Source organism: Chiroxiphia lanceolata, chromosome 2 (genome assembly GCF_009829145.1).
Source record: "Chiroxiphia lanceolata isolate bChiLan1 chromosome 2, bChiLan1.pri, whole genome shotgun sequence".
Classification (NCBI taxonomy): domain Eukaryota; kingdom Metazoa; phylum Chordata; class Aves; order Passeriformes; family Pipridae; genus Chiroxiphia; species Chiroxiphia lanceolata.
This window is the reverse complement of record NC_045638.1, coordinates 76,153,958-76,169,970: the sequence shown is the minus strand read 5'-3', so window position 1 is coordinate 76,169,970 and position 16,013 is coordinate 76,153,958. Positions and strand designations below refer to the sequence as shown.

The 16,013-nt window shown below is 41.4% G+C and overlaps 1 protein-coding gene across 1 annotated transcript in view; it reads left to right on the top strand.

The window, feature by feature from the left end:
* DDX10 (DEAD-box helicase 10) overlaps window positions 1-11,741 on the top strand; it is a 159,927-nt gene extending 148,186 nt beyond the window's left edge. The window contains exon 18 of the mRNA XM_032680229.1: window positions 11,061-11,741. Coding sequence (XP_032536120.1) covers window positions 11,061-11,250 — 190 coding nt within the window. The 3' untranslated portion in view covers window positions 11,251-11,741. The remainder of the gene's footprint in view (window positions 1-11,060) is intronic.
* Window positions 11,742-16,013: the final 4,272 nt, after the last annotated feature.

Sequence of the window (16,013 nt, the reverse complement as noted above, 5' to 3'; positions counted from 1 at the left end):
AATGAGAAATAAAACCAAATCTTAAAACACCTTCCCCCCACCCCTTTCTTCTTGCTAGGATTACCTTTACTCCTATTTTTCTCATATGTCCTCATCTCCAGTGGCGCAGGAGGAGGGGGAATGGGGTCGCGGTCAGTTCATCATATGTTGTTTCTGCCACTCCTTCCTCCTCAGGGGAGGACTCCTTCCCCTGCTCCAGTGCGGGGATGCCTCCCACAGGGGACATGGCTCCACCAGTTTCTCTAGCTCCTCCCTTTGGGCTGCAGTTCTGTACAAGCTGTTCCAGCATGGGTACCTTCCTTGGGGTGCAGTCCTTCAGGAACAGGCTGCTCCAGCGTGAGCTCACAAATTCTGCCAGCAAACCTGCTAACCTGCTCCAGTGTGGGCTTCTCTCTTCACAAGGCCAGAGGTCCTACCAGGAGTCTGCTCCAGCGCAGGCTTCCTACAGGGTCACAACCTCTTTCAGGCATCCATCTGCTCTGGCCTGGGATCCTCCACTTTGGGCTTCAGGTGGATCTCTGCTCCATTGTGGACCTCCATGGGCTGCAGGGGCACAGCTGCTTCACCACGGTCTTTGCCGCAGGCTGCAGGGGAATATCTGCTCTAGTGCCTAGAGCACGTCCTTCCCCTCCTTCTTCACTGATCTTGATGTCTGCAGGGCTTTTTCTCTCACATTTTCTCACTTCTCTTTCTGTCTGCAGTTGCTGTTGTGCAGGTTTTTTCTCCTCTTCTTGACTGTATTATCTCAGAGGCACTGCCTCCATCACTGGTGGGCTTGGCCTTGGCCAGTGGCATGTCTGTCCTGGAGCTTGCTGGCATTGACTGTTTTGGACATAGGGGAAGCTTCTGGCACCTTTTCACAGAAGCCAACCCTGTAGCCCCCCACTACCAAAACGTTGCCATACAAAGCCAACACAGTTTCAGAAATGCATTTTTCTACTGTCACATTAGAGGCTCTGTATGAAAGGAAAAACATTGAAGTCATTTGAGGATTTCAATGAGTCCTTTGCACATGTCCTGTATTAAATAAATTTGTGTGTGGTGAAACTTGGTAAGTTCTATGATTCAGTGTTGCTCAGACTCTTCAACATTCACATGAAGTGGAATCTGAGTTAGTAGTAAATATATAATAAAATTAACAATGTTAAACTTTTCTTCATAATTTAAAACTGTTTTTAATTATATAAATCAGAAGATTTTTTTCTTGTAGTTTAACAGAAAAGCACAGGGTGGGGATGAGGTTCTGTAATTGATGGCAACATACTGCAGTTCTGGAGCATATACTGCAGGAAGATGGAGGGATACCGCATGAAGTTCTGTGTGGTTTTTGTCATTGGCTTCACTGTAACAAGAAATCAGTTTGTGTGTTTCTGATAAACAGGTTATTGTGTAAGAGATTCAAAAAGGTAATCTTGAAACTTAAATGGGAGTATAGAGTTTTATTGTGCTCTATTCTAGATGCCTAAGTTCATAAAGCTCTTGCTTTTCACATCTGAATTGGCTAAGTCCTAGATAGTGGCTAGATTGTCCCTATCCATCTGTCTCTTAATGTTTTGGAGGCAGTGTGCAGAACTGGGTGTGGACATGGATTTAAGGACTGGATAGCCCTAAGTTAACAGGCTAGTGGCCGTGTCCTCTGGAGCCCATTCAGTGGACCCACCAGTGTGGGTCAAGAGAATGATCATGGCCAGGCTTTGCGAACGAAGATTTGGGAAGGGCTCTACCCACATTTGTTGCAAGTGTGTTGGTGTCTGAAAAGGCCAATACAAGATGGGCATGTCTGGTTGCAAAAGGCACAGCAGAAAGACTCCTTAGGAGGTACATTCTGCAAGGCACGATTCTTTCTGCGTTGCCTTTTCTCCTCAAGGGTGATCCTGCGTGCTTTCTCAAAAGCATCAGCAGCGTTATAGACGGTGTGTCTCCAGGCCTCCCGATTGGAGGCCAGAGTAGACCAGTTATATGGTGGTCAATATGGCCAAGGCTGAGATGTTGTTTCAGGGAGTCCTTGTATCTTCTCTTTGGGGCTCCTCTCTTGCGGCAACCGGTGGCAAGTTCACCGTAAAGCAAGATCTTAGGGAGGCAGTGGTCCTCCATCCTTGAGACGTGCCCTGCGCAATGCAGCTGTGTTCTCAGTAACATGGCCTCAATGCTTGTGACTGCGGGTCAAGAGAATGACAAGGATAGGGAAATGCATTGTTTTTTCTGAGCAGCAGTAAATTGCTCCTTCTTGGTGCAAGGGGGAGTATGCATTCATACATCATGTCCGGTATTGATCCCTTCCTCAGAACATCAGCTAGACTCAAGATGAGCTAAGCTTTAAGAAAAAAGTTGACAGAGATGACAGATTTTTGGCAGTGGTAATAAATGCAGATTTTTTTTTTTAATCAGTGGCTGATTTGGTCAAGATTTGGCTAACATGTCTCAGAACTGGCATCACCTGAAGCTTCATAACGAGCTATTGTCAACTCAGGACACAGTACTGGTCTCAGTTGTTTGCCCTGATTATGGTTGACTTTTTAATAATGGGAGAGGTCCTTTACTGTCTCCAAGGAAGGTTTTAGAGGTTTTGTTAATTTCTCCATCTTTATACACTTGGACTGAATACTTTCCTGCTTTTCAGTTTTATCTGTGTTTGCTGGAGGACTGGGGCAATGAAGAATAGGTATTTTTAGCCTTTTAAAGAAGGCAAGAGGACAGAAATTTACAAAGTGAGTCAAATTGCTTCAAGTTCTTCAGCATTTAAGCTGAACAGGAGTTAACAAGGACCCAAAGAGCAGTTGCAAACAGCCTTGCTAGCCCTGAAATCCAGAACTTTCTAGATAGATAAAGGAAAGTGGTAGCTGAAGAGACTGGTGGTGAGCATAAGGCCATGGAGAAATGTTATTTGATTTTGTATTGGGAAGGAATGAGATGGAAGGGATGTATGCAGGGAAGGAGGAGGGAGGATAATGGATCAAGAAGAATAAGTAAGGGAGCAGGCAAGAAATCTTGCTGCCAGTGGGAAGGAGGGATTTTTGTTAAAACAACATTCATGCCTCATACACCTTTCTTAGAGCTGCCATTGAATTGTATGATGAGTTGCTCTTGAGGCTGGGAAATATTGACCTACTGATTTTAACAAAACTAGTTCAACCAAGAGTAGCAGACAGTGAAATTAAGTTTTCATATTAGAAAATACAACTCTATTTTATATTTCCAAAATCCAGAGCTTTTGCTCAAAGAGTTGGATTAAAATTAGAAATATGTTGGGCTACACTAGCTGTTACTTGCTTAAGGAGAAAAAAAAAGGAGATAATTTAGAGTAAGTATGTGAGACCTAGGGTGTCTTCCTTCAAGAGTCTTTAAAAATAAACCATCTGTCCATGGTTTAAAAAGTCAAAGACATTGTTAATCTCTTCTCCCTTCTCCCCCAGCATATTTTTAACTGGGGGAGCTATACAAATAATGGTTAAATTTGCCTTGAGTAAAATTCCCTTCCAGCCATACCTCTAAGAGCAGAGTAATTAATTACTACTAGCATGTAATATGAGATTAATTTTTGTATATCTAGCGACATTCATCATATTTGGTTTAAGGCTATCAATGTAAATTATTAATGAGGTGAAAAATTTAAGAATATAGAACAGGGTGAAGGAAAAGCAGCTGGATTCCTTAAATATTCATTTTGCAATTGAATTGAGTTTCTGGTATTTCTAATTCCTCAACCTCTTTAAATAAAAAGGAAGAACAAAGTTCTGACTGACCCTCATCATTACCTTCTTTAAATCTTTAATAGGTGTGACTGATCACATTAACTCTTAGACCAGCATGGAAAAGATCTTGGACATGAGGGGAAAGAAACAATGTCTTAGTTCTTGTACTGGTTCGTTTGTGAGTTTATGGACAGTCACCAGCTGACAGGTGTGCAAGCTAGTATTCAGTGCTGCTTGGTTGTGCGCCTGCCTTTATTTATGGTAAACTGCAGTTTCTTGTGCCTTTTTATACCAGGATGCTGATGTTGACCTACTAAGTTTTACATGATTCTTGATGAGGTTGCCATTACATTGTCTTTTGAGATGATTCATCTGAAAATATATGGTACTCCTTCTAACATGGATTATTCAGTTCATAGCAGTTACTTTATGAAGGTCAGAACTTCATGGAATCATCATAGAATCAGCTGGGTTGAAAAGGACCTCTTGATATCACAGAGTCCAACCCTTGATCCACTACCGCCGTGGTTACTAGACCATGGCACTAAGTACCACATCCAGTCTCATCTTGAAACCTCCAGGGACAGAGAATCCACTACTTCCCTGGGCAGCCCATTCCCATGCCTGATTACCCTCTCTGTAAAGAATTTCTTCCTAATATCTAACCTAAACCTCCCCTGGCACAGCTTAAGACCATGCCCTCTTGTCTTACTGATAGTTGCCTGGGAGAAGAGACCAACCCCGACCTGGCTACAACCTCCTTTCAGGGAGTTGTAGAGAGTGATGAGGTCTCCCCTGAGCCTCCTCTTCTCCAGACTGAACAACCCCAGCTCCCTCAGCCTCTCCTGATAGGACTTGTGCTCGAGTCCCTTCACCAACCTTGCTGCTCTTCTCTGGACCTGCTCCAGCACCTCAATATCCTTCCTGAACTGAGGGGCCCAGAACTGGACACAGTACTCCAGGTGTGGCCTCACCAGCGCTGAGTCCAGGGGAAGAATCACTTCCCTAGTCCTGCTGGCCACACTGTTCCTGATCCAGGCCAGGATGCCATTGGCCTTCTTGGCCACCTGGGCACACTGCTGACTCCTGTTCAGCTTCCTGTCAATCCAAATTCCCAGGTCCCTCTCTGCCTGGCTGCTCTCCAGCCACTCTGTGCCCAGCCTGTAGCACTGCAGTGGGTTGTTGTGATCAAAGTGGAGGACCCAGCACTTGGCCTTGTTGAACCTCATCCTGTTGGAATCAGCCCAACTCTCCAACCTGTCCAGGTCCCTCCTGCCTTCCAGCTGATTGACACTCCCCCCAAAGTTGGTGTCATCTGCAAATTTGCTGATGGTGGACTCAATCCCTTCATCTAAATCATCAATAAAGATATTAAACAGAACTGGGCCTAACACTGATCCCTGTGGGACACCACCAGTGACCGGCCACCAACTGGATGCAGCACCGTTCCCCACCGCTCTCTGGGCTCGGCCCTCCAGCCAGTTCCTAACCCAGCACAGAGTGCCCCTGTCCAAGCCGTGGGCTGCCAGCTTTTCCAGGAGAATGCTGTGGGAGACGGTGTCAAAGGCTTTGCTGAAGTCCAGGTAGACACATCTACAGCCTTCCCCTCATCCACCAGGCGTGTCACCTGATCATAAAAGGAGATCAGGATGTGATTCTTCTTGTGATGGCCAGAAAAGCACCGTAGGACAGACGTTATAAAAGGAGTCTGTTTAAGGTCTTGATCATTCTGGTTAGCTGCAAAATTGGACATTGTGATATTGAATTGTTCTTGATAGAGATGGGATATTCTTATGCCCTGAAAGTCTTTATAAAAGTTTTTATCATAGTTACACTCTAGCTGACTATATGAAATGGACTCAGTGATAGAATTTCTTAGTGAAATTTGGTAATCTATGCTCTGCAGACCAGACTGTATCCTTCCTTTGTTCCTGTAAACTTGTCAGGTACAGAAATTACCTTTAAAAAATAATTAAAAAAAAATTAAAAAAATGTAGTATGTCATGAGCAAGTGTCTACATGAATGAAGGAGAAATGGAATGAGTAAGTACTGAAACTCTGCAGCTCAGAAATTAGCTGTCAACAACTGGAGTATGATAGTGGTCCCACAAAAAAAAAGGAGATGAACAGGTTTGAAGAATGTCAGTGGCCTGTTCCTCAGTTGAAGCTGAGGGAGGAGTGAACCGGTGCAAGAGTTGGATAGGTGGTTAGCAGCATCTCCAAAGGCAGCAGCACATTTCAGAGAAGGTTAAGCCTTGACAGAGACGCACAACAAATCAAAGTGGTTTCCTTAAACGACGGTCATCCCCAGTTGGAAGACTTTCAACTCAGAAACAGTGATATTGATCCATATGATGATCAAGATCCATATGAAAACCATATAAGGCAGGTTGGATGGGGCTTTGAGCAGCCTAGTCTAATGGAAGGTGTTCCTGCCCGTGGCAGGGGAGTTGGAACATGATGATCTTTAAGGTCTGTTTCAACCAAAACATTCTATGATTCTATGATCAACCCCTGAATAATTTTAATTTTCACTCTATTGTATCAAGATAAGCTAAAATTGCTTAGCCCAAATACATTGAATAGAAACTTCAGCGTTCCAGTACTGAGTCAGGTTCTGCTGCTTTATGGCCAGCAATGTCTGTGATGGAAATGGAGAAGAAAAGTGCTGTTACAACTTCAGAGGTCTGATTTGAGTCTACCATCACTAGAGCTTTAGAAAGTATAAGTGACCTCAGAACAGAAGTGAGATGTTGATGGTTGAGCTGAGTGGAAAAGACATTTAAGATCATCGAGTCCAGCTGTTAACCCAGCACTTCCAAGTCCACCACTAAACCATGTCCCTGAATGCCACATCTGCACATCTTTTCAATATCTCTAGGGATGGAGACTCTACCACCTCCCTGGACAGCCTGTTCCGGTGCTTGACAACAAGCCTTTCAATCAAGAAATATTTCCTAATATCCAATCTAAATCTCCCCTGGTGCAACTTGAGGCTACTTCCTCTTGTTCTGTTGCTTCATACCTGGGAGAAGAGACCAACCCCCACCTGCCTACAACCTCCTTTCAGGCAGTTGTAGAGAGTGATAAGGTCCCCCCTGAGCCTCCTTTCCTTCAGGTGAAACAACCCCAGCTCCCTCAGCTGCTCCTCATAAGACTTGTGCTCCAGACCCTTCACCAGCTTTGCTGCCCTTCTCTGGACACACTTCAGCTCCTCAATGTCTTTCTTGTAGTGAAGGGCCCAAAACTGAACACAGGATTCAAGGTGTGGCCTCACCAGTGCCGAGTACAGGGGGATGATCACTGCCCTGTTCCTGCTGGCCACACTATTGCTGATCCAGGCCAGGATACCATTGGCCTTCTTGGCCACTGGGCACTGCTGGCTCACGTTCAGCAGCTGTTGACCAGCACCCCCAGCTCCTTTTCCTCTGGGCAGCTTTCCAGACTGTCTTCCCCCACCTGTAGCACTGCCTGGGGTTGTTGTGACCCAAGTGCAGGACCCAACACTTGGCCTTGTTGAACCTTATACAAGTGGCCTCAGCCCATCGATCCAGCCTGTCCAGATCCAGAAAATAACACAGCACAGTACATTTTCATTACCGTTTCTATGGGCTGTAGCATTCTGACAGCAAGTAAGAAAGAAGCTGCACTGGGCTATATGGAAGGGACTGCAGTAATTAATCTTCATTAGGATTGCTGCCATGGCTGTGTGAATTAAAATTTATTACGTGGAAAAAGTTTTGGGCACAGCATGTTTGATTAGCAAAATGCCAATATTTATGGGATAAATTATTCCTAACTTTTACTGAACTGTATTTTATTAGCAGATTCATTCATTATTCCTGTACATTTCTTTGGGAAAGAGCTTGTGTGCTTTATTGCAGCCTGGAAACTTGACTCGTGGCCTGTAATTCAGTGGCAAGGGCGGTTTGTTTCCAGAGCAGTGCTGGTAAAATAGGCTCCAAAGCATTCTCCGATAAATGTTAAGTGAGGCAGAGCCTGTCTAGGCATCTCACATTACCATTGTTTAAACAACAGCAACTTGGCTCTGTGGCTACACATTTCAAATGGCTGGTTCTTAAGCACTTAAAATCTAAACTTTGCAGCTTGCCAAGACATAGCTTGAAGCCCAGAAGTGAGTTAAATACTAACAATTAAAAGCTTTCTATTTTTTCCTGGTATTATCTCAAAACACACTTGTGAAATTATTTTTTGGTAGTTAAATTAAGGCTTTCTTGGTGTATAGCTATCAGGGTCGTAGTCAGATTCCCTGTTTCCCAGATAACCATTCATATATGCTGGCACTGGTTTAAGGGACAGGATTCATAAACCATGCTTTAGTGTTTGAGTAATAAACATTACTTATCGAATGATAGCATCTTACTTTGTTGTTACAGCTGTGCAAATGATGACCACAGAAATTACTGTGCCTGTTGATAAGTTGATTGTTGGTACCTCCTCACCTGTGTAAACAGAAAGTAAATCCTTCCATCAGGTAGCCTCAGATGGATCGTTCATGTGGCTGAAAAGCTAAATTGCACCAGATGGTAAAAGGAAGGAATTGTAAACCAGCTGCACATACCACTTTTAAAGTGTTATAAGTAGAAGACAAAAAGATGCACTGGCTTTGGTTTGAATCTGAATTGTGGGGTTGATTTCTAACTGAGTTGTTCTGCTAGAAAATAGTTCACCTTAAATAACTTTATTTTATTTGGCTATTTGTGGATACCAGCTGGTAGTGCATCAGTTTGTGTGTTTGTGAGGAACAAGGGGCCATTTATGTCCATAGGAAGTGACCAACAATAAAAAGATTGGCTCTGCAGAGTGGGCTGAGAGGCCTTCAGTTGATGGAGACTGAGGAAGAATCCATTTGACAGTAAGTGCAGAAGTCATCCCTGTATAGCTGCCTTTGTACACTTGGTCCTTTCACATGTGGACCTGAGGGTTACGCCTATTACATCTCCTTCAAAGAGTTTCTGTCAAAACAGCTAAGGAGAAGCACACCAATGGAGTGCAGGATGTCCCTGGGCATCACAGTGACACATGTTTTCCATCTTCCTTTTTAAAATTGCCCACTTTCACCTTTTGTAAAACCTAGATCTCTGACTGCTCCTCCAGAGTAGTACAGCCCCTCTCCACGCCACTCAGACCACTGCTGGTAAAAATCCATTCTGCAGGAACAGGATATGGGGTTGGACTTGCTGATCTTCAAAGGTCCCTTTCAATGGAAATCATTCTATGGACAGACAGTCTGTCTTCCTTCTGCATCTCAAAATTAGGAGCATCTTATTCACATGTTTCATGTGATTCTCATTACCTTCCTAAGTCACCTTTATTAAATACTGTTTTACTTCTAATTTATGAGCATCATGAAAACACAAGTCTTTAGCCCTCTTCATCGCTTGGTATCTCTGCCGCTGCTGCTTCCTGTGTTAAATATTCCTCTTTATTCACCTCTCCAGCTCACAGCCCAGTAGGGGTCAAATTAGTGTGAAAATACTCCTGCTAACATGTAGATACATCTTCAGTTTATACTACAAATCGAGCACTGCAATCCCTCAGTAATAGTAAGAAGTGGCTCGACTCAGCATAATTATCCCACAAAATGTACGATAAAAATTGGTCATAATTGTGTTGATGTGCTTTTGTCTGTGGAAAAAATGAGAAAACTCACAGTTAAGTTCTTTCTAAATGTGTTTTGTATTTAAACATTATACCTTACAGATGTCTAAGCCTTGGGCCTCTGAAACTCCAAAAGTGATTATAATTTTTGGTTATTAAAGTCTGCTGTTTCATAGCTTGTGAGGTTTCTGCATTGTTTTAATTGCTTAGATGGTTTGAACTAATGTCCTAGATGAAGCATTAGTCAATTATGAATGCAAACTGGGCTTCTGAGTCCCTTCAAAGGCTGGAAGTAATTGGCTCTTTTGCAAACAAGATAAAATGCTCTTATTTAATGAGGCCTTCCTTATGCTTTTAAAGTGAACCCCTATAGTCTGTCCTGGTCAAAGTGAACACCATGAAACTCTAGCCCAGACCCATACTGTCCACTTGGAAAAGTGAGAATTCTTAGTGCTTTAGTGTGTTTTCATATACTGTCAGTATAGCTTCAGCATTTATGGAATATCTTAAGCACTACAGAGAAAATATGAGAGTCCTTTCCCCAGAAAAGGAATAGCAAGCCCTGAAAAGCTATCCCCATGCAAATGACAGCTCAAAGTCAGCAAAGCATTGCATTAACACTTAAGCAATTGTAAAAGTTATGAACATTAAGAAAATCCTTGTTGAAACTTTTTTTTTCAAGTAAACTGAATTTTCTGGATAGAAATTTGTCAAATTTTAGTTGAAAATCTGAATTTGCCCAACTATTTTAGAAAAGCCTAAACTCAGTCTTTGAAGTTCCATTTATTACTTTTGGTATATTTGAAAAAATACAGATGTGAAAAAATGAGATTGCCAGTTTGTTTTGGTTACCTTGTTTGGAGGGAATGATTTGCGGTATGAGGGGTTGCATTTTGCTTTTTTTGGGTATGAATATCCTACAGCATAGGACAACCAGCTCTCTATAACCTGGTACACAGATATTATACCTTAGAATAGATTTTATTAGGTTAGGTTGCTTTAATCTTAGATGATTTATAGCAGTTTTTCTATGTTTTGGACAAAAACCCCATGGAGATACATGAAAGCTCAGTCTTCCTCCCATTGTTGTTACATGGCCATGTGGTAGAATCCAGGGTATTAAAACTGTTTTGTCCAGATCAAAGGCTGCAAAAAGCAATTCATTCAAGTCTTAAGAAAAGCAGCAGAAGAAATAGGAATTCACCAGGGAAAATTACCATGTTTGGGCTTTTCCTCTTCCTGTCACTACGGAGTGGTGGTTAATAGCTTCCAAGGAAAACTTCTGAAAGGAGGGGAAAGAGTGGTTGAATGAGATGGTCCCAAATCAAAACTGTATTAAATGTAGGATCTGCCAATGGAGTGACAGTTCTCATATTTTTATTTTTGTCACATATTTATTTTAGACAAGATCTTGAATGCATGTCAGGGTCCACTGACACATCGCTAAATCAGTTTTGTCAAGTTGTCTGTTCCTGTATTAGGCAGCAATATTAGATAACAGTGATAGTGATATCTTGATACACTGTAATCAATTAAGACAGCAAACATCCACCGCCACCTCGTCCTGAGAGCAGTTCCAGTTTAGACATTCAGAGTCATCAGCTTCCATTGCTTCACCCTTTAGAATTGTAATTTCATTTGCTCTTATCTTGACATAAATTTGCCTTGTTTTAAAGGAATTGTTAGATTACATGATGATATCGATTACCACAGTTGTTAAAAAGACTAATTGATTTGTTTCTGCAGTGAACTTGAGGAGAAGGGTGGAAGAAAGAAGAGAAGCTATAGCAACATTACCACAGCAGAAGAAATGCCACTGAAAAGAAAGAAGGTAAAATTCAGCCAAGAGGAGGACCCTTATTTGCCATTAGATACTGGACTCTCTCTGGCAGAGGATGAAGAGCTTGTTCTGCATCTGCTCAGCAGTCACAGCTAATTATTTTTCTGCACACTTTCTTCCCTGGGACATCTCTACAATTTTGTCAGTAGTTCACGCAAAATGAATTTGGCAGCTGGGCAGCTGGGTACCAGTGGATGTAGATAAATGAGTTCCACATGCAATGGGATTGCCTTAGATTGACTCACAGATTATAGACAATATTTAGTTTGATTTATAAGGCTTTCTAAATGAACTTTTCAACCTAAATCCGCAGATGTCATTTTGCGGTAACACATTCATAATTTAAAATCTCCAAGTTTTGAAGCAATTATCTTCTTTTCTTTTAATGTTGCTTTAAATGAAAACAGGATGTTCCTTTCTTAACTGTGTCAGGTTTGTTGTTATTTTGGAAGATATATGTGTACTAATATTATTAAAGAAAAATTCTGTTGGCAGCTCAAGTCATATTACTTAAAAATACTTCTTCAGTGTATCATGCACATATTTAAAAAATATTTTAATAAAAATTTTTGGAACCTTGATGTAAACTTACAGTGTCTCTTTCAGCTTTGTTATGAAGCATATATTTATCCTCCAGTTATCATTTCTGTTGTGATTCTGTCACTGGTGTTAGGCAATTCAGAAAAACACTTTTAGAAGCTAAAACTGAGTCTTGCATTTGAATCCCGTATGAATGAGAACACAGTGATGCCACAAAATGGTAGAGCATAACACTGCCTGATGAAATGGTTAAAAAGTAGATTTTATGGCAGACTTATGACTGGAAGTGAGCTACGTTTTGTTTGTTATGACCAAATATAGTGAAGAAAAATGATTTATAGTTCAGCATATTTTTAAGTTTCTCCAGTCAAACTCTGGTTGGTTGCTGCAGACTTTGTACATGCTTGCCCATAACTGCTGCATCTTGAGGGACAGCAACAAGACACATGCAGTGTGAATCCTTGCATGGGGAAGGAAAGAAGCAGGCATTCTCTCTGAAGAAAAATTATTAATATGATACCAAATTCTTAGTTATATAAGTAGTTATATAAGTTTCTTCTACTTGCACCCAAATGAGCCAAATTCTTGTCTTCTTGCTTGCATTCTTGACTACCCTCTCAAGAAGGTTGGCACATTGTTCAGGAAAAGAAAGGATGGAAAAACCTTGCAGGCAATATGTAGAACGATTGAAAACTGCAGAGAGTTTTACACATCTCTGAAACAACCTTAGCAAAGGAAAGGCTCTTGTGTCAGAAAACAAAGGAGAGCAGGAAAATCCAGTGTTTGCTGTCATAAGTTTTTGGCAGCAAAGAGGCATGTAAAGTGATGATTGTCTCTTTTCAGCAGACCTGTGTCTTAATGCAGCTTACACAGGGAGAATGGAGAGTAAAACACTGAGTAGGTACAAATGCATGAGGGCTTTGCTCTTTTGCTTCCCTTCAGCAAATCATGAAGTACGCATTGTCTCAAAGTTGTATCTTTTTGGGGTCCCATATGAACATTTTAAATGCTCCTTTTTTGTCAGTATCACTTTTTTTTTCCTTCCCCCGCACCCCAAAGAAATCTATCAGAACCAGCTTGGTAGAATTCCTTCCTCCTCTCCCTCTACCCTATACTGTCTTTTAGGTCAAATCTAAAACTGAAAATACACTGCAAATTCTTGTCTTCAAATGTTGCTTCCACCGTTCTGCCAGCAGGCAGAGTATCATAAAAACAATATTATAGGCAGAGCACATCTGCCATCTGCTCCTTCTTGACAATATGGAACAAGAAGAAATGACTCGAGTTTCAAAAACAGCTAAACATGAAAGATTGGACCTGCTTAGCAGCTGATGCAGTGTTTGTTTAGTCTACAGTGCCACAGCGGGTCTGGAAAATATTGTGATCTGGGAATAGCATCACTATGAATCTGTTAATGAAGAAGGATCCGCTGTGGCGCCATTGTGACTGGTGCACGTGTCCCATGCTGCAGGATGTGAACACTGCAGTGAATGTGATGAGCAGTGTCAACAAATGCCTCTGTGGTGGGATAGCAGAGGTCCTGCTCCTGCAGTCATGGAGAAAGGCAGCAAACTGCAGTGCAAGGAGCACCACCAGCAGAAAGCTGTTCAAAGATGATTTAGATATGGATGATGGTCGTTTAGAGGTATTAGTAGATTCATGGTGTACTTGCTGGTCGTCAGTTGTCTTGTACATCACCTCTCGTCTATCAGCTCAAAGCTTTGCTCTGAGAAGAGTGAACGCAGTTTGTTGGGGAAAGCAAGTAAAAACCCAAAGATTTCCTATTTCTTACTAGATTTGTATGCTGGCATGTGAGAAAAATATTCTTACCCACTGAACAATAAGACTAAAAATTAAATTATGTATATTGGAATGATTGTGCTGCACTTCTAATCTTGTGTCATTTTCATTGTCTGCATAAAAATTTTTCAGGTGCTTTTACTTTTGTATTTTGATATAATGAAGTTTCTAATGTATTTGTGTTGTCTGATATAGAGTAATTGTTTCTCAAATCCTTATGAAGTTGGCCCATCTAGTTCAAATGTAACTGCCCTTGAGGGTATGGTGTGTATCTAGAGCGTGACTCCCACAAGAATGGAGCCATGTGAAGAAGAGGGAAGAGGTTAAGGCAGATTCTCCATGCCATGAATGTATCTAAGAACAAGCAACTGTTGCATGTGCTATGATCCTGGGTTGTCATTCCCATCAGCTGTAGATCTGCTTTAAGAGGCTCCTCACCAGCCCTGCTTCTAGCAGTGCTTTTCTGGTGTAAGAAAAAACATGCCAACACACCAAACAAATATCAGTTTCAGAGCTGACTTGACTGAAGGGTATTTTCCAGGGAACTTGTCTCTATTCACACCCAGGGACCTCTCAACCTGCCGTGTGTGTCCAGGGCTAACAGGCAGGTGGAGCGGGACCAGCTTGGGATACTGTCCATCACCTGTCTCCTTTTCTCTGTGTCACAGGTACAGCATGTGCCACTGTAGCATCAGAACAAATCCCAAACGTTTGCAAGTTTGTACTTTATAAGCATTATAGTCCTAGCTTTACACAGGAGAAATGGGAGCATGGAAATGATTGGGCTTGCCTGTAATCAAAGACTTCATTGATGACTTTAAGTAGTTGAATCCACAACTTCTAAGTCACTTGTGGTTTAGCAAGAGCAGCCTCCCACTTGACATCTGAACCTCCTTCTGTGCAGGACCCTAACCTTCAGGTGTTGTGTTGCTGGGATGAGTTTCAGGCTTCTTCACCCCTGTAGGTTGCAGCCTACAGAAAGAAAGTCCCCTTTGGAGACTCCTTCCTTCAGGAGAGGAAGAAAGATCTGAGTATGGTGGTGAGTATTTTCCGAGGCTATTGACCAGGAGACATCCTTAAATTGCCAAGCAGGAAATGTTGTTTTACATAATGAATTTTCAGATTAATTTGCATTTATACTTTTTTACTAATAGTGGTCAATTTCCTTCTGCTACTAGAATACTTCTAATGTGTTTATTTATATCTAGGTGTAGTGGTAAGAGTAAATCTAGTACATTTAGTTAATTTTCAATTTATACACTAGACATTTATATAATGGTGAAGTTTAGTAGGCTTTTATCCAGAATCAATTTTTCTCTTTGTTGTGTACAAAATAATGGAGACATTTGTTTACTGGATAATTTATTACAATTTGTTTGAAGCCTCTTTGAATGAAAACTGGAAATCAGGTGAAAGTCATGAGAGCATTGAAGAGTTTGGGGGTTTTTTAGATGAGTTAAATAGACTTATACTAAGCGTGCTAGTTACTGAAGATGTTCAACTTGCAATGTTTTTGTGAGGCATATAAAACATGTCATTGCAGAGGTACTGTTTTGCCTCAGCATCATAGAAATTTCTGTTCAGTGTTCACTTTGTGAAGACCTTACTGATGCAGCACATTAAATTGTGTAAAGAGTATAAGAAATTTAGGCTCTAACATAAGGGGTTGCAAATTAATATTCAACATTTTAATGGGTATTTTTCTTTAAATATTATATGGCTATAAATAAAAAATAATTTTTATTCCTCCTGCAACTGACTGAGTCCAGCTAGAGCATTGACTGGTGTGTCTGCTGTCTGGCCATACTCATAAAGAGAGAGATATGCCTGAAGCAAAACATTAAAAAACAGAGAACTGTGGTAGAGAACATTCAATTCAGGCTATAAAAAATAGTACAAGATCTGAAGATACTGAAGTGACCCTGTGGGTTCCTATAATCCTGGATACATATGACAAAACTGATATAAAATACAAGAAGGAAATGTCTCTTAGTAAAGGTTGCTAATGGGTATTTTTCTTTATTATGCTGCTCTCTAGTTTGACCTGATTGATGCTTATATCCTGTGAGAGATTGAGTATGCCTTACAGCAGGGATGCTGAGCTGTGGTAGGCTGCAGCTGCTGCAGAAATGGCCACTGTGGCTCAGGATGTTGCTGCTTTTATGCAGGAGGTAACTGCCCCCCAGCCGTAACCTTCCTGTGGCTAATAACCTGAGGTTTAAATTAAGCTGGTTGGTTCTGTCCTGGAAAAGATGAATCTTTATGCCATCTGTTTTGGTAATTGGGCAGTGTTAGAATCCAGTTATTAAAATTATTAGACATGCCTCTGCCTGAATTAAGGTGCAAACAAGACCAGACGCCAAAGTCAATAGTATGGGCTTTATTTAATGTAGATGTGAGACAGAGAAAGAGAGACAGAAAGAAATAGGAAAAAGGAGGTGGAGGGAAGAGAGTGACAGAGATTAAAATAGAAGATGTATCATCACTGTGGAACCTGCAGCATCCTGTCAGTCCTCTTC